Source organism: Oncorhynchus gorbuscha, linkage group LG14, assembly GCF_021184085.1.
Source record: "Oncorhynchus gorbuscha isolate QuinsamMale2020 ecotype Even-year linkage group LG14, OgorEven_v1.0, whole genome shotgun sequence".
Taxonomy (NCBI): Eukaryota; Metazoa; Chordata; class Actinopteri; order Salmoniformes; family Salmonidae; genus Oncorhynchus; species Oncorhynchus gorbuscha.
The window spans coordinates 37,567,411-37,581,994 of record NC_060186.1 but is presented as its reverse complement, the minus strand read 5'-3'; the positions used below and the strand labels follow the sequence as shown (position 1 = coordinate 37,581,994).

At 39.9% G+C, this 14,584-nt stretch overlaps 1 protein-coding gene across 1 annotated transcript in view; it reads left to right on the top strand.

Moving 5' to 3' along the window:
• The window catches only part of cnksr3 (cnksr family member 3), a 42,234-nt gene extending 28,032 nt beyond the window's left edge, over positions 1 to 14,202 (top strand). Inside the window, exons 7-13 of the mRNA XM_046297957.1 lie at positions 88 to 147; positions 270 to 338; positions 616 to 762; positions 1,851 to 1,978; positions 2,217 to 2,413; positions 2,836 to 2,922; positions 12,320 to 14,202. Of these exons, the coding sequence (XP_046153913.1) occupies positions 88 to 147; positions 270 to 338; positions 616 to 762; positions 1,851 to 1,978; positions 2,217 to 2,413; positions 2,836 to 2,922; positions 12,320 to 12,642 (1,011 nt within the window). The 3' untranslated portion in view covers positions 12,643 to 14,202. The remainder of the gene's footprint in view (positions 1 to 87; positions 148 to 269; positions 339 to 615; positions 763 to 1,850; positions 1,979 to 2,216; positions 2,414 to 2,835; positions 2,923 to 12,319) is intronic.
• Positions 14,203 to 14,584: the final 382 nt, after the last annotated feature.

Sequence of the window (14,584 nt, the reverse complement as noted above, 5' to 3'; positions counted from 1 at the left end):
ATGATCAGCCCAAGCTAGATGTACTGTTTGAAATCTCAGTCTCTGAGATCGATTGCTTCTTCCTTATGTTGCCCTGGATCTTCTCAGGGGATGTATATCAAATCCACCTACGACGGGCTTCACGTCATCACTGGAACCACAGAACATGTGAGTATCCCGTCCATTCTGATAGTAGTAGTCCAAGATGGTCTGGAGGGATCCAGTCAGGGTGAATGAACTCCGGTGATGTTTATCTGCTCATCCTCTATCTATCATCCTCTGTCCTCCAGTCTCCGGCAGACAGAACACACAGGATCCATGCTGGAGACGAGGTCATCCAGGTCAACAAGCAGACAGTGGTAGGTGGTTCTTCTTCACTAACCCCTATTGATCAATTGTACCACTTACCCAGGGCAGAGAGAGATCTCTGTTTTCTTTCCTGTTTAATCTTGCCCAACAAGAAAGCCAGGCAGAGGATAGCTCGTTTCATTGCAGCATGAGAGTACAGTCGCAAATGGAAATGGGTTGTTGATGGGGTTTGTTGATAGTTGTGACGATGTTGGTTATGCTGAGGGTTGGGATGCTGGCTGTGTCTGACGAGCTGGCGTCCAATCTGTCTGTCTTTGGTGTCTCCAGGTGGGCTGGCAGCTGAAGAACCTGGTGGGTAAGCTGAAGGCGGACACCGCCGGCGTTAGTCTGGTGGTGAAGAAGAGGCCCTCGGGTACCTGTAGCTTCACCCCGGCCCCCCTAAAGAACATGCGCTGGAGGCCCCCCCTGGTGCAGGTAGAGCGCCATCACACACACACAGTGGGTTGAAGAACACCTGTAGGGCAGGTGTCTCCCCTTATCCCCCTTTGATATCCTAGTGTTGAATCAATTCTGGATGTATTTTCATCTGTCACCATAGGTGTGAAATATGTGTGCGTGGTATCCCAAAGCTGTTTCTTTTTGGTGGGGTTTGACAAGAGAGTTCCTCAGCCAACCAGGCTGCGTCTTCCACTGGGTGGGTTGTAAGGGTGAACAATGAATCCCTTCTTCCCCTCTTTCTTAAAAAAAGAAATAAAAAAGAACAGCACAAAGTCCGAGCATGTACTGATGTCAGACATGTTTTGAACGTGACTCATGTTCACAGAGACAATGGGTCTAATGTGACCTAATAGGCTCTGTTCAGGATGTGTGTTTCAAATAGATTGCATAGTGCTTAAATGTCAGTTGTGGGCTGAGTCCGTGTGCCCTGAATACCCTCTAATCTTCGAGTCCAGAGAGATCTCTAGTCTGAGAGTCTTACCAATCCCTGACTGTCTACACCTCGTCTCTTAGTTCACCGTTAGAGGCTACACTCCGCCCAGACCTAACAAAGGTCACACGTTGGTTTTCAGACAGACAAACACAAAAAAAATGGACCCTGTAAAGCCTTTTAGATCTGTTTATGTAATTACAGTAATCTAAAAAGGACTTGATTCCTGCGTTAGCGACAATATTGGGCCTTGGGAAAGAGCTGAGAACCTCTGAAGTGGGCAGGAAGCCATTAAAGGTTCAAAAACAACAACCTTGTTGTGTAATAAGTCGTCTGCTAAGTGTAGTGTGTCCATGCCAGGTCTCAGGTCCTCACAGTCGTACTAAACCAGGCCACTATTGGTGGATTTACCAAACGAAAGTTAGCTTAATTAGAAATAATGCCATATTACGTAATGGTAGTGTTTCATTTAGCTGATACAGTGTACTTGTAGAGAATGTTCTCTGGTTTTAACAGCTAAGCTGCCTCACACATTTAACACATATCTCTGCCCAGGATATCAGTGACTTTACATGACAACATTTTTGTAAGATCTTTCTTCTAAAAACAAGTATTTTGTTGTTTTGTGTATTAGAGTGCCCCCAGTATGCCCAAGATCCAGTCTCCAAAACATGCCCCCTCTGAAGCCCCCATGAAGAAAGAGAAGCAGACCAATCTGGACCTGTTTATCCCTCCTCCCCCCACTGTCCCATACACCCCACGGTGAGTGTCTGAGTCAATCGGTCACTTATACAGTCTGTCTGTCTCTCTGTCTTTGTACCCATCATTGTATTTATCACAGGAGACTGGTGGGAGGAGCCATTGGAGGACGGGCTCATTGTAATGGCTGGAATTGAATAAATAGCTCCTCTCACCAGCCTCCTCTAGAATTCACATTAGTGCTCTGTTAGCTGACCTTGACATTTCCCTTCTTTTCCAACTCATATACCGCTCATCCAAGGGATGGGAAGTCTAAAGTGAGTGTGAAGGTCCAACTGAGACCAAAGGGTTCTCAGTCTCCTAACTCCTTCCTGGATGAGGGTAGACGACGCTTCACCATCGCAGACTATGACAACAAGATCAAAGTCTGTCCTCCCCCTGAGCCCAACATCCAACCAGCCCCAGTAGCCCGCCTGAGACAACGGACCTCCACAAGGGGTCAGTACCATAACAGACACACATGCACGCTCGCACACACAAGCACACACCAACAAGAACTCCAGCTAGCACATTTGGTTCCTTGGAAGTTGTGGGAACTAGTAGGTTGACTCATAAATTGCATTTCATTTTCTCCCCGGTCCCTAAATGTCTTTGCTAGGTGAAAGAAGCAGAGATGCATTCATTATATAATTTATGGCATTATTCTAGTGAGCAAGCGTTTATTTAGTCTTCTAGGGCAACATATAATGACTGAAGAGAAGCTGCCTGTATCTAAGTATAGTTGACTAACAAATAGCCTACCAAAATGTTGGAAATTATAAGCAGATCAATTCCTGCACCCCCATTCAGAAAGATTGATGAGATCGATATTGGCAGTAATAGTGGTAGTAATTACAGAACATTTGAACTGTACTTTACAGGTAAACAGCGGCCCCTGTCCATGCCTGTCGACTCGTGTTTGGGCATGTCGGATTCGTCCTCCAGACCCTGGCCTCAAGGGAGGAAAGGTAAGCATGCTACAGCTACAGTACACCTGCCTGGTTGAAACACCGCCAAAACAAAGCAGCGCAGTAACTCAGGATGTGTCCCAAATGGCACCAAATTCCCTAAATAGTGCACTACATTTCACCAGAGCCCATCTGGCTCTGGTCAAAAGTAGTGCACTATTTACGGAATAGCCCAGCTAGCACATTTGGTTCCTTGGAAGTTGTGGGGACGTACGCTTTCACTATGGTTCCCTGAAAGATTTACTGGGAGGCTTTATTAACGTTCTGAGAACAGAAATGATAGGTTATTTAATGACATTCTGAGAACATGTTTCGATAAAACTTTTAATAACATTGCTACCTTAGTTGGGGTTAACTGTTTTAAACTCTAAGCACAGATAGGACACATGGATACTAATTTGCTTAGGTATTAATTATGCAAAATTTGAACACTACCAACAAAAGGAGCTGATCAAAAGTGGGGGAGGGAGCTTAAAGGGACCAAATTCGGTCTCAATTACCAATTTCCAAGGGAGACTGTATCCGGTACAAAGGCAACAAAGGGAGAAGGGTTCTCATTGTGGACAAACTCTTTATAGATGGACAGCTATTCCGAGACAGCTCCATAACACCATGGCTGATTGTCAATTCTACAGAGACTTCAGGCTACAAAAAAAAGAAAGTATGGGAACTGTAAAAATATCTGAACACTATGAAGTGGATATGAACACACACATACTCAATTACATGCTCGCCTACACATATGGACTTATACATACACACACACACACACACACACACACACACACACACACACACACACACACACACACACACACACACACACACACACACACACACACACACACACACACACACACACACACACACACACACACACACACACACACACACACACACACACACACACACACCTGAGCTCTCTCTCTTCTCTCACTATCTTTCTCTCTTTTCTCTTCTCTCTCTCCATTATTGAGAACTGTTTTATAATTTAATGTGTTTATTGTTTGTCTATCTTTTTTATGTATTTGTCTACAAGTTTATAAATGTTTACAACAAGCAAGGGGACGATATCAGAATAGGGGCATTGGGGAATAATAACATGTTGTACGGAATACATTTGTACTGTTGTGAAGCCGTCTCTAGAGTAATGCAAGGTCTCTTGCATGATCATGTGAAACGTCAATTGCTATGGAATTGCTGGGATGTGTTTTTCAATGATGTTTGAGGTAATTAAGATGGAACTATGACGGTGATACGATATGGAATACAACTATCACCATGAATATTAAGGCTATACACACTACATGTTACACACAAATACATTCAACCATGCAAATTGGCAAATTATTCGAAATAAGTATAGCCAGTTATAATTGTGATGGTTTAGCAGATTAGAAAAAAGAAGATCAGTCCATGCCTATGGCTAAAAGAAAAGGAATGTAACATATACTGGAAACTCACTCTACCTCCATAGATGAAGTTACGTGGAAAAAGTAATGGGGTGGTGAAATATTTTTCTGTCATGGACAAAGGAACTCAAAAGGAGTGATGATAGTAATTAACAAAAATTTTGATCTGAACGTGCAAATAGGAAGGTGGATCCTTTTGAATATGAAAATGGATGAAAAAAGATTTGGCTCATTAATCTATATGGTCCAAATCATGGTGATCCATACTTCTTTGAAATCATTTATACCAATTTATTGAACTTATCAAATCCTTATGGTAGGAGACTATAACACAGTGTTAAGTATCTCAATGGACCATAAAGGTAATCACTCTACAAACTATCATCACCGTGCCCTTAAGGAAATCACAAATATTATGGACACATTAGAAATAGTGGATATTTGGAGACTAAAAAACCCTGACCTTGAGAGAGATATATGGAGGAGACGTAACTTCTTGACGCACCCATCCAGTTAGCGGGATCATTTTCATCAACACCTGCTGAATTGCAGCGCACCAAATTAAAATTAAATTACTAAACATATTTAATTTTTATGAAATCACAAGTGCAATATAGCAAAAAACAGCTTAGCTTGTTGTTAATCCACCTGGTGTGTCAGATTTCAATACAGCTTTTCGGCGAAAGCGTAACAAGCGTTTATGTAAGAACATCTCTCTCAGTAGACAAAATATTACTAACACCTAGCAGCCAAGTAGATTGGTCACGAAAGTCAGAAAAGCAATAGATTAAATCGCTTACCTTTGATGATCTTCGGATGTTTGCACTCACAAGACTCCTAGTTACACAATAAATGTTCCTTTTGTTCCATAAAGATTATTTTTATACCCAAAATACCTCCATTTGTTTGGCGCGTTATGTTCAGAAATCCACAGGCTCGAGCGGTTATGACATCACAGATGAAAATTCCAAATAGTATCCGTAATGTCCACAGAAACATGTCAAAAGTTTTTATAATCAATCCTCAGGTTGTTTTAAAAATATATAATCGATAATATATCAACCGGGATTGTTGCTTTTTTAATATGAGAGGGAGAGACAATGGCTGCCCCACTCTGTTGCGCAAGCAAAACTCTGCGAACACCCAGCTATCCACTGACACGATGTTATCTTTCTCACTCATTTTTCAAAATAAAAATTTTAAGCCCGAAACTATGTCTAAAGACTGTTGACACCTTGAGGAAGCCATAGGAAAAGGAATCTGGTTGATATCCCTTTTAATGGAGTGAAGGCAGGCTATGGAACATGGAGCTTTCAAAATAGAAACCACTTCCTGGTTTGATTTTCCTCAGGTTTTCGCCTGCAATATCAGTTCTGTTATACTCACAGACAATATTTTGACAGTTTTCTATCCTAATCTGACAATTATATGCATATTCTAGTTTCTGGGCCTGAGAAATAGGCCGTTTCAAATTGGTACGTTTTTTAGCCAAAAACGAAAATCCTGCCCCCTACACTCAAGAAGTTAATCAAGCTAGTCGTCTTGACTACTTTCTTATCTCTTTCTCTCTTGCATCAAAGGTTAAAACAAGTTTTAATAGGAGACAGAATGTGATCAGATCATCATCTAATTTGCATTCACATAACTCTTATAGATTCTTCACGTGGATGGGGATATTGAACATTTTATCAAAATGGCAGCAGAGAACTGGAAGGAAAAGCGACGGAAGGAGGAATTGGCTTTGGGGGTGACCAGTGAAATATACCTGTTGGAGCGTGTGTTACGGGTTGGTGTTGCTATGGTGACCAGTGAGCTGAGATAAGGCGGGGCTTTACCTAGCAAAGACTTATAGATGACCTGGAGCCAGTGGGTTTGGCGACGAATATGAAGCGAGCCAACAAGGTCACAGTATATGGGGCTTTGGTGACAAAATGGATGGCACTGTGATAGACTGCATCCAATTTGCTAAGTAGAGTGTTGGAGGCTATTTTGTAAATTACATCTGAATTACATTTTGTACATTTTGTAAATGACATCACCGAAGTCAAGGATCGGTAGGATAGTCAGTTTTACGATGAGAAGCCGATTGTAGATTTAATTTTGGATTGGATATGCTTAATGTGAGTACAGGTGGATAGCAATAAAAACGATACTACAGAGATACAAAATAAGTTAGATGAAAAACAAAAAGAACTAGAGGAACTTATTCAAGAATGATCTAATGTAATCTATTATAAAAGAAAGCAAACTGGATGGAATATAGAGAAAAATGCACAAAATTCTTCCTGAATCTCCAATACAGGAACGCTAACAAAATTTGCATAAACTCGTTACTGAAGACGGAGACATCTATGATTCTCTGAATTATATTAAAAGACGAAGCTAATTATTTTAGGCAGGTATTCTCTTTTCCGTCTCATCCTCTCCCACTGAATGAAAATTACGGTAAGGAATTATTTCCAAATAATATAAAAAAATGGAAAATTATCAAATGTACTGAAAGATCAGTGCAAAGGCCAAATTACAGAGGAAGAACTTTTTTGAGGCTATTAAATCTTTTCAGTCTGGATAAACCCCAGGGCTTGATGGCATACCGGTAGAAACTAAAAGCTCCATTGTTAGATTGTTTTAACTAATCCTATAGAAATGGTAGTCTGTCAGGTACTCAGCAGGAAGGTGATTCAAAAATACTAGCACTCAGAATTAAAAGGGTTTTACCAGGTATTGTTCATCCTGATCAGACATTTTTTTTTTACATGGATGATACTTTGGAGATAATATATGACAACTACTAGAAGTAATAGATCATCATGAAACATCTAAGAGGCCAGGCCTGGTATTTATAGAGGATTTTGAAAAGGCATTTGACAAAGTAAGACTGGATTTTATTTATAAATGCCTGGATTTGTTCAATTTCGGTAATTCTCTTATAAAATGGGCAAAAATAATGTATAGCAATTCCAGGTGTAAAATAGTACATAATGACTACTTCTCAGAGAAATTGTCAAGAGGAGTTAAACAAGGGTGTCTGCTGTCACCATATCTATTTGTTATGGCCATCAAAAAGCTAGCTATTAAAATCAGATCCAATAACAACATTAGAGGATTAGAGATCCAAGGCTTAAAAACAAAGGTGTCCATGTATGCCGATGACTCAGGTTTTATATTAAGTCCGCAAGCTAGATCCCTGCAATGTTTCATTGAAGATCTAGATAACTTTTCTGTACTCTCTGGACTAAAACCTAATTATGATAAGTGCACACTATTATGTATTGGATCTTTAAAAAATATAACTTTTACATTACCCTGCAGTTTACCTCTAAAATGGGCTGATGGTGAAGTAGACATACTTGGTACTCATATCACAAAAGATATAAGCTCTCCTCAATGATTTTCAATAGAAAACTTGTCCAAATAGACAAGACCCCGCAACCATGGAGAGGTAAATGCCTGTCTATTTATGGAAAAATTGCCCAGTTTAACTCCTTAGTAAAATCTCAGTTTACTCATGTCACTGCCTACTCCTGATGATTCATTTTTAAAATCATATGAGCAAAAAAATATTTAGCTTTATCTGAGACGCTAAACCAGACAAAATTAAACGTGCCTATCTATAAACGTCCCTTTTTCAGGACCCTGTCTTTCAAAGATAATTCTTAAAAATACAAATAACTTCACAGATCTTAATTGTAAAGGGTTTAAACACTGTCTCCCATGCTTGTTCAGTGAACCATAAACAATTAATGAACATGCACCTGTGGAACGGTCATTAAGACACTAACAGCTTACAGACGGTAGGCAATTATGGTCACAGTTGTGAAAACGTAGGACACTAAATAGGCCTTTCTACTGACTCTGAAAAACACCAAAATAAAGATGCCCAGGGACCCTGCTCATCTGCTTGAACGTGTCTTAAACATGCTGCAAGGAGGCTTGAGGACTGCAGATGTGGCCGTGCGTTACAGGGAAGACATTCTCCTCCCTCATGTGGTACCCGTCCTGCAGACTCATCCTGACATGACCCTCCAGCATGACAATGCCACCAGCCATATTTCTCGTTCTGTGCGTGAGCCGGATCTCAATGCCATTGAGTACATCTGGGACCTGTTGGATCGGAGGGTGAGGGCTAGGGCCATTCCCCCCAGAAATGTCTGGGAACTTGCGGGTGCCTTGGTGGAAGAGTGGGGTAACATCTCACAGCGAGACCTGGCAAATCTGGTGCAGTCCATGAGGAGGAGATGCACTGGAGTACTTAATGCAGCTGGTGACCACACCATATACTGACAGTTACTTTAGATTTTGAATGAATATGAATTGGGTGGGTTGAGATAAGCTTCACTTATTCAAAAGTTTTACTTGAACCCTAACTGGTTATCAAGTAAAAAAACTCATCCATTATTTAAAAATGGCCTTTTTATCTTTGTGCAGATTGCCATGTCTCATTTTCAATTAATTTCAAACAAGCATTGCAGAGCTGGCTACAATTTCAATTTCGTCCCCATGAAAAGAACAAAGAACAAATATTACGGTTGAACTCAAATGTGCTGGTTGATAAAATACCTGTATTTATGGGAAAGACGTTTGAAAAGGGTATTTTATTCTTACATTTTATTGTAAATTGGAATGGTGGAGTTATGTCCTTCATGGAGTTATCAGAATTGTACGGAAAGGTCTATTCAATCCAAGAGTACAACCAATTGATTACAGCATTACCCCAAAATGGAGGAGGCAGGTGGCAGCGGGAGGAGGTAGGGAACTGGTCTGTCTGCCTAAAATAAAGGATCAAAACTGGCGGAGGATTAAAAATAGCATAAATAGGAAAGTATACCAGTTTCATTTGAGGACCAGGATGTTGTCAACTGTGCCATACAGATTGCAAAATAGTTGGGAAGAGATTTTTGATGTACCGATTCCATGATACAGGGTGTATGAGTTGACATATAAAACAAAGCAAGATTCAAGACTTTGTGCATTTCAGCTAAAATTATTAAATAGAATTCTTGCCACCAACAAAATGTTGAATATTTGAGGCATAAAATTGAACAATACAGAATCAATAGACCATTTATTTTTATTGGTAACCTGTTTCTGGTTTTGAGGAATGGCTGAAAATGCATAGCATTGATCTTTTCTAGAAATAGTACTGTTAGGAGATCTGAGAACATTTAAATACTAATACTCTTAGTAAAACTATTTATCTTCAACGCAATCTGTGGATTCTGTTCTGTTAAACATCACATCAAGTTGAAAGACTGAAATTCTTTAGTTCCACAGAGAATTTTTTAAATTGATTCTTAATGAGGGACAGCTATTGGAGAGCTGTGGGGGATATTGAACTTTCTGGGGGAACATGAGCTGAGTATTGACCCTACTTGAACCATGACTGGAATAATGAAACCTGCAAATATATTGAAAACAATAAATAAAAAGTATTTTTTTAATTAAACATTTATTTTAGCACACCATCTGAAGTCACATGGAATTAATTCCCACAGAGAACATTGATTCTTATTCATTAACAAGTTCTCTGAACTTTCTGGGAACATGACTTCTACTTGAACCATGGAGAAACCTGTATAAAGAAAACGGTATGCTGAAGTACTGAAATTCCCACAGAGAACATTGATTCTTAATAACGTTCTCTGAACTTTCTGGGAACATGACTTCTACTTGAACCATGGGGAAACCTGTATAAAACGTTATGCTGAAGTACTGAAATTCCCACAGAGAACATTGATTCTTAATAACGTTCTCTGAACTTTCTGGGAACATGACTTCTACTTGAACCATGGAGAAACCTGTATAAAACGTTATGCTGAAGTACTGAAATTCCCACAGAGAACATTGATTCTTAATAACGTTCTCTGAACTTTCTGGGAACATGACTTCTACTTGAACCATGGGAAACCTGTATAAAACGTTATGCTGAAGTACTGAAATTCCCACAGAGAACATTGATTCTTAATAACGTTCTCTGAACTTTCTGGGAACATGACTTCTACTTGAACCATGGGGAAACCTGTATAAAACGTTATGCTGAAGTACTGAAATTCCCACAGAGAACATTGATTCTTAATAACGTTCTCTGAACTTTCTGGGACATGACTTCTACTTGAACCATGGGGAAACCTGTATAAAACGTTATGCTGAAGTACTGAAATTCCCACAGAGAACATTGATTCTTAATAACGTTCTCTGAACTTTCTGGGAACATGACTTCTACTTGAACCATGGGGAAACCTGTATAAAACGTTATGCTGAAGTACTGAAATTCCCACAGAGAACATTGATTCTTAATAACGTTCTCTGAACTTTCTGGGAACATGACTTCTACTTGAACCATGGAGAAACCTGTATAAAACGTTATGCTGAAGTACTGAAATTCCCACAGAGAACATTGATTCTTAATAACGTTCTCTGAACTTTCTGGGAACATGACTTCTACTTGAACCATGGGGAAACCTGTATAAAACGTTATGCTGAAGTACTGAAATTCCCACAGAGAACATTGATTCTTAATAACGTTCTCTGAACTTTCTGGGAACATGACTTCTACTTGAACCATGGAGAAACCTGTATAAAACGTTATGCTGAAGTACTGAAATTCCCACAGAGAACATTGATTCTTAATAACGTTCTCTGAACTTTCTGGGAACATGACTTCCACTTGAACCATGGAGAAACCTGTATAAAACGTTATGCTGAAGTACTGAAATTCCCACAGAGAACATTGATTCTTAATAACGTTCTCTGAACTTTCTGGGAACATGACTTCTACTTGAACCATGGAGAAACCTGTATAAAACGTTATGCTGAAGTACTGAAATTCCCACAGAGAACATTGATTCTTAATAACGTTCTCTGAACTTTCTGGGAACATGACTTCTACTTGAACCATGGGGAAACCTGTATAAAACGTTATGCTGAAGTACTGAAATTCCCACAGAGAACATTGATTCTTAATAACGTTCTCTGAACTTTCTGGGAACATGACTTCTACTTGAACCATGGGGAAACCTGTATAAAACGTTATGCTGAAGTACTGAAATTCCCACAGAGAACATTGATTCTTAATAACGTTCTCTGAACTTTCTGGGAACATGACTTCTACTTGAACCATGGAGAAACCTGTATAAAACGTTATGCTGAAGTACTGAAATTCCCACAGAGAACATTGATTCTTAATAACGTTCTCTGAACTTTCTGGGAACATGACTTCTACTTGAACCATGGAGAAACCTGTATAAAACGTTATGCTGAAGTACTGAAATTCCCACAGAGAACATTGATTCTTAATAACGTTCTCTGAACTTTCTGGGAACATGACTTCTACTTGAACCATGGAGAAACCTGTATAAAACGTTATGCTGAAGTACTGAAATTCCCACAGAAGTACGTTGTTTCTTAACATTCACCTGAACAATTTGAGAAAATTACTTTAAAATAGAACCCTGGGGAAACCATTAGGAAACGTTATGCTGAAGTATTGAAATTCCCACCTTAGAAACATATGCTTCTCAGAATGTTATGTGCTAGCTGGGTATCCTGCACCATTCCCAGAACATTGTGGGAAGATTGCATGCAAAATAACCATAGGACAACCACACTCTCATCAACGTCTAACAAACATATGGCTCTCAGAACGTAATGTGCAAGCTCTGAGGGTTTCATTTGGGACGGAACCTAACTGAGGCTAATCTACTGTTATCAGAATGGCCATTTCACAGGCTTATTTACTCTGCAGAACAAACTGAGGCCGGCTCTGACTGCATGCCTCAAATTCTTAAGTCGTTGTTCATTAACTTTAGGGTAAGCTCCAGCATAACCACAGTTGATTTTGGCCTCAACTCCTTCTTAGACTGACTTAACCTTGAACAGAGAGGGTTCGGCAGGTGTTGTGTAAGTGCTGATGTAAAAAGGGCTTTATTAAATCCATTTGAATAATTGATTGAGATGCCTGTCTGTCTGTCTGTTTACCCCTACAGGAGAGGACATCCTCCACAGATACCTGAGTAACGAGCGGATCGCCACCATCTCTGAGGAGGCCCCGTACTTTCCCCTACCCTACAGACCCCTGGAGGGGCGGTCTGGCCAGCTGATCCATGGCGTCGACCACATTAGGGGCTCCCAGTGCTTCATCAATGCTGACCTGCACAACAGCACCACCATCCCATACCGGGAGGCATCATCCAAAAATTCATCAGCTACGACTGTGATCCCTGCTGCTGCTACTCCCAAACATCCTCCTTCGGAACCCACTTCGATCCTGGGGGGCTGGCTAGCCCGCCTCAGACTGCTGAGTCATTGACGAGTGCCTCGACCCAGTGGAACATGTCGTCGTCCCCCCCACCGTGCCTTTACCTTGCTATCATCGAATAATGGTCTGGCTACTCTACTCAGTATTCCGACTTACAGGTACCAAACCTGGAACATTCTGTTGGAACTTGGAGCGCTAAGCAGCCTTTGGAAGCTCTGACGGAAGGTCTTGCTTAATTTCAACACCACATAATGTAGTGGTAGACCATTTTGTTGGATCTCTTGCTACATTTGAACTCCTCGGGGTGACACATTTTTCGTTTAGATTCAAAATGCTGACAGATTCTGACAGTGTTCCATCTTTTGTGGAGGGATTAAAGAAAATGCCAAGTATAAAGAAGTATTATAGAAAACAGTGGAGCTTCTGTTTCTGCTCATTCTCCTTATCATGAGAAGGATTATAATTCAGGTTTAGGAAACGTTTGCCTTGCTTCTGTAGGTGAACTCTCCTATGTGTAAACTGTTAAGTTATTTATTTTGTGTCTGTCTAGAGACTTCTTGTAAATATGTTTAGATCTTTTTCAGAAGTTGATTTGATTTCAGTTGGAAGTTGATATAGATACAATTCCTATCATTTTTATTGGAGCTAGTGTGCTTCTCTCTTCATAGTGTTCCATGTTATTATGCGCTGGAAATGACTGCCAGAGTTGGCCTTTTTTTTAAGCTACCGTGTGTCCAGTGCTGTAACAAACCGTGTCAGTGTGTGTGTGTGTGTGTGTGTGTGTGTGTGTGTGTGAGTGTGTGTGAGTGAGTGAGTGAGCGTCAGTGCGTGCATATTTTTGTGAAGTTCAGGTAACATTTTTAAAAAACGTGTAACTACTTTATCTCACTAACTGGTCCTCAATAAAGCTGGTGTGAACATTGATGTGTTTCAACACTTACAGGGGGCACTGTTTTGAAGCCACCGCACCTCCATCTTGGCATTCCAACTCCTTTGTAAAAAAATATTTAGGAAGATATGGAAATGCATTTATTAATGTCTACATTTGGTTTTTACCACATTTATTATATTACTGACACCTTAATGCAGATGCCTAAATTATATTATAGGAGCTAAACATAGAAATAAAACATTGAAACATTGTATTTTTTATACTTAATTAAATACAGTGCCTTGGTCCTTGAAACCTTTAATTGCAATACTGTAGAATTCCGCCAATTCCTATGGAGGACTGAGCCTACTGGGGAGTACCAATATGGCTGCATGGTGGCTTCAAAGACTCTCAATAGCCAATACATAGAAAACTCAATCCAGGGTTTGTATACATCATTGGGTGTGACTCACTGTGAAACCATAACATGATGTCATGACCAGGAAGACAGTGCCTTAGCAAGAGTAACCATACATACTAAACATATGGAGCTGTGAAGCTTGTCTTAAAGGAGGAAATCAGTGTGGTAATTCCAATAAATGGGTCTCTTTAATATATTTCTGCACCATAGGAACAAGTTTTACGCATAAATGTCTAGCAACTCACAAGACTTTGCAAGTGCTTTGCAATATGAATACCTCTGTAATAGTTTCAAAACTATAATAAAAACGTGCAATTCACTTTTGGTTGCGTCTTTTCTGTTTGTTCTTTCTTCTCAACAATAATTAGAAAAAGTCATTTTTGAAGTTCTGCAATTATTCTATAATTATCACAATTATCATAGAGTTTGTTGTCGCTTAAAGCTCTGACACTGTTTGATCACAGAAAGGACTATACACAGTATTTCACAATCAGCCTGGAACAGTGGTGTCAGTAAGCCTGGGCTTGTTTTTGAAGGTAAAATATATACAGTGCATTCGGAAGTATTCAGACCCCTTGACTATTTCCTCATTTTGTTACGTCACAGTCTTATTCTAAAATGGATGGACATTTTTTTTAGCTCATCAATCTTCACACAATAACCCATAAACGTGAGACATCTGTGGCATTGTGTTGTGTGAC